This window comes from Limulus polyphemus, unplaced genomic scaffold (genome assembly GCF_000517525.1).
Source record: "Limulus polyphemus unplaced genomic scaffold, Limulus_polyphemus-2.1.2 Scaffold31, whole genome shotgun sequence".
Lineage (NCBI taxonomy): Eukaryota > Metazoa > Arthropoda > Merostomata > Xiphosura > Limulidae > Limulus > Limulus polyphemus.
Genome location: NW_013665641.1, coordinates 47,526 through 56,368, shown reverse-complemented (window position 1 = coordinate 56,368; position 8,843 = coordinate 47,526). Strand labels below are relative to the sequence as shown.

General features: G+C 33.2%; 1 protein-coding gene across 3 annotated transcripts in view; it reads right to left on the bottom strand.

Annotated features, from left to right (window-relative positions):
* Positions 1-8,843, bottom strand: part of LOC106459981 (zinc finger CCCH domain-containing protein 13-like) — a 69,931-nt gene that overhangs the window by 28,231 nt on the left and 32,857 nt on the right. For all 3 annotated transcript variants that reach the window (XR_002610687.1, XM_013919659.2, XM_013919668.2), the window contains exon 4: positions 1,072-1,236. Coding sequence is in view for 2 of the 3 variants with exons in the window: in XM_013919659.2 (XP_013775113.1) it covers positions 1,072-1,236 (165 nt within the window). In the remaining variant the exon portion in view is untranslated. The remainder of the gene's footprint in view (positions 1-1,071; positions 1,237-8,843) is intronic.

Sequence of the window (8,843 nt, the reverse complement as noted above, 5' to 3'; positions counted from 1 at the left end):
TATATCTGAATAGAAGTGCCAACACTTCCAAACAAGTACCTACACACTCAATAACCACATCCTATTGTCTTTTGTGTCTTGAAATCCAAAACATGTTATAATTTTATTTGCCACTACCATGACAGATATGAGAAGAGGTGTAAAGTAATAAATAAGTATAAATCCAAAAACACATTTATACAAGAAAAACATTATATTTTAAGTACCATACATTTCACATCAGATTGTACTTAAATTTAATTCTTTACACGAAAGATGAGATGGAAATGAAATGGAGGGATCAAGATGAATAACAAGCCAAACAAATGCATACCATCCCAGATTATCAAATGACAATGTCCATTACCTCTTCTTGCATTTTCAGGATAAGAACATACATCAAGAATCACCATATCCGTGGGACATACACACAAGTGACTCACAAACTAGCAGAAAGAATAAATGAAAATAACTGCACTATACAGTCAGATGTGCATAACCATAAATAAGACATCAAGCTATCTGAAATGAATCTCAAACCCATGGTCAACAGAGCTACTGGACCAATAAAAAAAGGGCAACAACTTACCTAAAGTCAAGGCAGCAAGAGAGGGCTATGATAAGATCCACAAAATAACAAGACATCATCAGATTTGTGAATAAGTAGGTTTTATTTAGCACTACATTACTAATTCATCACTGCTGAATTCCTGAGAAGGTCACTGACCAGTAACACAAGATTCTAAGCAAATGATTTATGACCTTTATATGAATTAGCTATAGAATTATAACTTCTCTATAAAGTCTGAAGTAACAAAATGTGGCCTTGACACCCAAAATTGGTAAACCAAAATTCAACACAGAAAACATTTCAAGAAAATGTACAAATTCTTTAAAAGACAATAATTAGCTAGACCTGTAAATGGGGTCTTTCCAATGTACATAACTTTTAAAGCCACTGCAGTATATACTTTCATGTATTCACTCATAATTTAAGCTTACCAACATAAATACTTAGCATCACATTTTTTTCAGCTACAAGTTAATACATCAGAGCTTAAGTTAATAAGTACAATAAACTTTAAAACTTACCTAAAATTACGATCTTTAACACGGGAGACGTCTCCTCTTGAAGAATGTGCTAGATCTTTTCCACTGCGTTGTGCTGAGAGATGACTAGATGCCCTTTTTTGGGCAACAGGTGAGTGAGAGGCTCTACGCCTTTCAACAATGTTTTCACGCCTAGCTCCTACTGCTCTGTTATGATAAACAAAGCTTATAAAACAATCTATATACAGAAATTTTTGAAAAAGGTGTGGAATTCAACAAAATGAGACATGTTGATATTCAAAATCAGCATCAGAAGTAATTCTCTTGGATAAGTTTACTTTTGACACATGGATGTCACAACATAATTTTCCTTGCACATCATAACTAAACAAAAACAATGATGTAGATAAATACAAAAGGTTAATGATGAAGTGGATCTTATAAATCACTTCCCTTTGTTTATCCAAAAATATTGTTTGTAAGGCTTCAGGTGTACAGCTGTAGAAACAGTTTCACAACAAGATACTCTAATATTTTTTTCCACGATGAACTACAATATAGTCTTCAACATAGTGTGTAACTATTTTTTTCAGTTATTGTGTAGCTCTTCAGACATATATGCTTCAAGGTAGTAACATAGTACAAAATTTCACTTCTGTGACTTATTCTGTCTCTTGGTAGCCAGAATTGCATTTGGAAAATATCAAACTCCGCTAATAAAATTTGTTTGAATCCAATTTTAACATACAGAAATAGTTGCAATATCACAAGAAGAGCAAACTGAATTTTGCTACTTGAGCTTGATGTTATTTTGATGCTTAGTAGTTGTAGTTTTGCCTCAAGAACTTGAGATAACTATAAAATCCACAAACCTCAACATTCTAGCCATTTAAATAATTTTACATATTATATTTTGAAAAAAAAAGAGTTCAAATAATTACTTTGTCTCTTCAGGTAATACACATCTCATTGATGTTATCCAACTGGTAACCTTCAATTCGAGCTTCTAACTTAATCTATAACTTCTGTTGCTAAATATGTTGGCTTTTCAAATCAGTGAGGTAATAAGCAAGTCATTATTGTCATGAATTCAATTTTTCATTTTCAAAGTCCTCAATCCTAAGTGTCCATCCATCAGTGACATAAAATAATCCTTTTCATTACAGATGAACATCTACAATCCTCCTCAATTCGCAATGCAAACATCTGTTTCTCCAATGTTATGATGATTATCTCTTCAATTTGTCTTAGTCTTTCATGTTATGATATGGATCTTATAGCTGCTTACTATATTCACTCTATATGTTTGATCTATCAATGGTAAGATTACTTCTATTTTTTACTCCATCTTCTATTTTCTGATCTAAAGATAGCATAAATTATTCAGGGCTCTTCCTCTTCTACAAAATTTCCTAAAAAGATGTTTTCCTTTACACAGCAGTTTTTCTCTCAATGATGCTCTTGTTACTTATATTTTTATTTGTGTCCACTGACTTCATAATCCAGCTAGATGCCTGTGATGTTTGCACAATTTACACAATGTCTACAGCATGTTCAGGTTGACACTGTCTAATCCAAAATATTTATTATTAAACTCCTTAATCAACAGTTCCATGGTGATTCCATTATGTCCCCAACAAGTATTTATGATTGATAAAGATAATTCCAACATCCAGTTTTTTACCCTACATGTATAACTCAATTATTCAGTCCTTATAACTTTGGCAATCAACAGTTGATCCATGTGTCACACGGGATTCTTCTTCTTCTTACTGTATGCTGCTAATACTCAAACTGAAAGCATCGGGTGTTCAAGTATCATATTTCATAGCTCAAGTTCCTAACAGTCAAACTATCATACAACAAAAACAGACCACAGTGATATTCTCTTATTTACCTCAGGCTCCTACCAATCCAAGAATAAGTCATCATGGGTAACCTAGGCCATTTTTCGTTTCTAATCTGGCTCTTATCAATCAGTTAGTATGAAATTGAACAACTGATTTTTGATTTGTTCTGCATAAGTCAGGAAGAGTTTAAAAAGCCATAATCTTCTAAATTATCAACAAGTGTTCAGAGTAGGTACTAAGTATTTCCTCATAATATATAACGATTACAATTTTAAACAGTTAACTTATTAAGTACTGTAAGGTACCATATATATGTTATTGTTGATTTTACAATGTACTGTAATTCCAAGATCAATGATAATGAACTGCAAGTTAATAAGACAGTTCATTTTCATTTTTCAGCTTAACTATGCTGTAAACCAAGTCTAGCAAGTTTTGAGTTATATTCTTCTCTCATGACAAAGTACACGTGATAAAACATATGGCATGGGTTTACATATCTGGAAAACCCATCAGTCTACATTTTTATCACAGTTTCAATTTATTAATTTTTTTTTATCTTTCAAGTTAAAGGTTATCATTAAACCTATTGACTGCTCCTAATTTTTTTATAGTACAATAAACATTGTAAATTTGGTATTAGAAGATATGTTTTTAGTAACTCTTCATTTATTCCATAGAAATACACACAGTAACAAAATAAAAACAAAAAACAGTTATTTTTATCCCTGCTTTGGTAGATGAATGAGAAACTCTTCTAACCACTGGCTTTTTTTTAAAGCAATTAGTATCTTTTATATTTAATGTCTTATGAGACATTATGTTTTTTGCTTGAAAAAATTTTGAAATTTAAGTTGTATATTACACGCAGTGTATCTAATTCAGTAACTGTAGAATATCTTCCTATACTGTACTATCATATTCCTAAGTCATAAATCAGTCCAGGGGTTGAATTTAATATTGCAATTATTGAAGTCCACCAGACTCAGGGCTCAATTTTAACGGTCGTTTGAGATGACTAAACACTTCCTCAGCCAACCAACTTAAACCCCCGTACTGTCCGAAGCAGCTACCACCATAGATTAGAGCCTTACTCAGAACACCACTGCAGTCTACTGTACACTTATCCATATCCACACTACACACATAATGTTGACTCCAATCCTCAACCAAAATCATCGATAAATTCCATAAATTTAAACTCAAAAATTTGAACCCCACAAAAATATATTTTGGTCTATTTTTTTTGTTTAAAAAAGATTGTACTTTGTACAAGAGAAATGTTGGTACAATCCACCAAAAAGGGCTGAAACATTAGGAAAATTTTACTTTTGTGATTGGCTAATAATGCTGTTTTAGTAACTAAACTTTCTATCATGGACAAGCTGTGCCTCTGTGCTGCTTTATGCACGTAAATTTTGTATGGGGTTAAACTGAGCATGAATGGTTATGTGTGGTAACACAATACAGTGTATACAGCTCAGTTAGTTACATTTCCACACACTGTATTGTGCATTGTTTGTACACGTATATATGGGCAGGTGGGGAATTCTCAACGAAACCAAATACTGATAAGATTAATTTCCAGTCTAGATGCTTATGACAATAAAATTAAAATGGCTGTTTCAACTTCTTACCAATAAACCTTCGGTAGGAACTAAAATTACCAAATTTGCTAAATCAAACTCAGAATTTTCATTGTTAATCATCACAGTTGAAACACTGCCCCCTTTCGATTAGGCATGTATAAGCCTAAGGCTAACATTAGACAAACACAACTAATCAAGTTTGGGAAAATCCACAAATTAAACAAAGCCTACTAATGATAACTACAAACAAAACTGTATGAAAGTTTTGATCAGTATGAAACAGAATAACAATAAATAAAATAAGGTTAGCTTTATCTCTCTCTTGGTCAATATAAACTATGAGTATGAAGGACAATACATATCAGCAGTGTGTGGGTGTACATGTGCAGTGGTCAGGCATTGTGTAGATATTACAGTATAGTTGTATGTGTGAGAGTTACAATGCAATTCTAGTCTTACTATAGGCTGTACTTTACTGTACTTGGCAGGCAGGCCAAGCTGGTTAGAATGAAAACACTGAATGTGATTGGCCAAGATTGCTGTTCTGTTTAAAAGTTTTACAGGTCCTTGACTGTTTGTTTCCTTAAGATACTATGTAACATTAGCAGCATTTGGGCTTATTTTTTCCAATATCATGAAACTTCCTAGGAAATAAGGCATCAAAAATTTGTTGAATAAAGATGCAAAATTGCCAACTGAACATTAATTAGCATAATTTAATGTTTTGGGAAAACATGGGACCTATTGGTTCATAATGTCTGTCCAATCCTCTAAACTAAAAGTATTAAATAAATAAATTTTAAAAAAATCATAAAGCTATTTCTTATCATTCATATAGTTATCAATATTTCTCTTAAACTCTCTTAAATTTACACCTCCACAACATCCGAAGGAAACCCATTCGAAAGGCTAACCACCCTGTTGAAAAAATAAAACTGTCTTAACTGAACATGACTCCTACCCACCAAAATTTATGTTTGTGTCTCCTAGTCCTCCTGTTATCACTGTTAAGTATGAAAAAAGATGATGCATCAACACTATCAATTCCCTTTACACTCTTAAACACCTCAATCAGATCCCCCCTAACTCTTCTTTTTTCAAGAGAAAACAATTTGAGAGATCTCAACTTTCCTCATAGACAACCCCTCCATCCCAGGCACAATTTTAGTAACATTCCTCGGAATTTTTTTTCCAACAATTCAATGTCCTTCCTAAGGTAAGGAGTCTAAGACTGAACACAATACTCCAAATGTGGCCTAACCAGTGATCTATACAATGAAATTATTATGTCTTTAAACTTGCATTCAATATTTCTGTAGATACAACCTAAAATCTTATTTGCCCTACCACTAGCAACAGTACACTGCTTGGATGGCTTTAGAGACTTATCAACAATTAAACAAAGATCTCTCCTTTCATAACACTGTTAAAGTTATTCCCATCCAAATTCTACTTTTAATTCAAATTATGATAACCCCATATGTATTATCTTGCATTTATTATAATTAAAACACATTTGCCATTTATTTGCCCAACTCACTAAATGATCTAAATCATTTTGTAAAGCAGCAGCATCCTCTTCACAGCTAACAACACGCAAGACCTTAATATCATCAGCAAATTTATGTAATTTATTAACCATTCCTTCATCTGTGTCACTGATGTAAATAAAAAAAAAGCACAGGTACTAAGACTGTGCCTTGAGGTACCCCACTTGTGACATTAATCCAGTTTGACTGAATTCTATTTATAACCACCATCTGTATTCTTCCATCCAATTTGCTAACCTATCCCCCCACACCTATAGAGATAATTTTTTTACAAGCCTTTTAAGGGGTACTTTATCAAATGCTTTCTGAGAATCCAGATACACCATATCTACACCTTTACCTCATCAACGTAAGCAGTAACCTTTTCAAAAAATGTCAAAAGATTTTCCCTTAGTGAAACCATGATGACTATCCAACAACATTTTAGACTTTATTAAATGGCTTTGCAAAACATCTTTATCAGACTTTCCAAATCTTTTCCCACAACTGACATAAGACTAACTGGCCTATAATTACAGAGACAATTTTTATCACCTCCCTTAAAAAAAAAAAGAGTGACATTAGTTAACTTCCAATCCTCTGGTTATTGTCCACTATTCAAAGACTTACAAAAAATAGTAGCAAGTGGCTCACATATCCAATCTTTAATCTCCTTCAAAACCCTTGGGGAAATATTATCTGGCCCAGGAGCCTTATCATTCTTTAAACTTCTCAATATTTTCTTAACAAGCTCCACTCTTGATCCGAGGTGGAAGTTGGCCTGGTGCACCCCTGAAGAGGGGCAGAAAGTGCAAGCAGCTGTGCAAGCCAAAGTAATCACTGTGAACAATGACACTCTCATAACTTCTTCGACTTCCAACTCTGATAGTGACAGCACTGCACCACCACCCTGTAAACGATCCAAGTTCCTCCAGTTCATGAAGGATGTGCCTCAATAGCCAACAAGCACAGGACCAAGTCCAAGGCCAGACACTGAAACCAAAGTTTCAGAATATTTCAGTAGCCCACATTTGCCCAAAGAAGCTGATCCATTAGCATTTTGGTGAGCAAGCAGATTACCACAATAATGAAGTTTTGGCAAGAGCTGCCTGCTTAAGCCTTCAGATTCCAGCCTCTAGCACCCCTGTTGAACAACTTTTCTCGATTGCAGGCAAAGTCTTTAAACTAGAAAGATGCACCTTGACAAACTATCAATTTGAACAACTAATGTTTTTTGTAATTAAGTTGTTGACATATATCGAACTTTAACAAAAAAAATACAGTTTGTTTTAATCTTTGATTTTCTGATTTTTTTCCTTAAAAATTTAATCATAATCATAGCCAAATAATCATGATTGTAATCATAATCAAGAATTTTGGAGTGTAATTGTAATCACATCTTGCAATCATGTTGTAATTGTAATCATACTCGTAATCACACACTTGTAATTGACCCCATGTCTGCTTACTTTTAATGTTTTCATTATCAGCCAACCTTTCCTCATACATCCTTTATGATGTCCTAATTTTCTGTGTAAACAACTTTCTTGATATTTTATAATCTTTTAGATCTCCTGTCATATCAGTCAATTTAAATTTCTTAAATTTATGACACTTTTCTTTAATTCTATCTCTCATACTTTATTGTGAGCCAACATGATTTTTCACTTGTAGCCAACCTTTTCTTTCTATAAAGGTTTCCCTTGAATATATAAAAATGCATTTTTAAAAATTTTTCCACATTTGATCAGTATCTTCAAATAACTCAGCTTCCCAATTCACAACAGATAATTCTTGTCACATCCCTTCAAAATTTGCTTTTTCAAATTTGTAACCAAAATATCATTATTACTTATCTCCAAATGTAGCAAAATATTGAACTTAATACAGCAATGATTACTTGCACCTAGATATTCCCCAAATTCCACCATCTCAATTATTGCTATATTTAAAGTTAACAATAAATCTAAAATAGCATTGATTCCTAGACCAATTGGTGAAGAAAGCCATCATTAACAGTTTCCAGAAACATTTCTCCCTCAATTAAGATCACTCATAATTATGACTTCATTAACCGCTGAAATCGTAATCTCATTGTAAAGTTTCTCACTAATATCACCAGTATCATTTGGTGGTCTGTAACAACTTTCCACTAACAGCCTTTTTCCTTCATATCCACTAACAGAAACCCTAATGGATTCAATCTCCTTGCTATTGTCTTTGATATCCTCAACTTCAACAGAATGTAACTCACATTAGTATATAAAACCACTCCTTCCTCTCTATTTAGTACTCTAACCTTATTAAATAACCTGTAACCCTGTATTTATAAAAAATTCAGTCATCAAAATCATCTACGTTTAACCATGTTTCAGTTATTCCCATTATATTAAAATCTTCCATTCCTACCAGTGCTCTAAAGTCATCTATTATATTTCTTATACTTCTAGCGTTACAATAGTAGCAATTAAGCATACCCTTATAACTACTTTTGTACTCATTCCCTATGCTAAACCTTTCTCTAACTCTTATTCTTTTTGCATTTAGTTCATCCTGGCCCTCACTACTGTCTAGTCCTAGTTTAAACTTCCCTTGCAGCTAAGGTAATAGCCCTTGCAAGCAAGCAAGCAAGCCTCTATCCTATTTATATGTAAACCCTCCATTCCTAAAAGCTCCCTTATCCCATTGAACTGATCCCACAAGTTCAATCAGCCTCTATTCTCATCCTTACATATTAACCTAAGCCTAGCATCCCCATAATTAATTCTTGGCAGTATCCCTGACAAAATTAAGTTGTGGCTTTTTTCTTTAAATGCCTTTATCAACCCCTTGTACTTATTAATTAG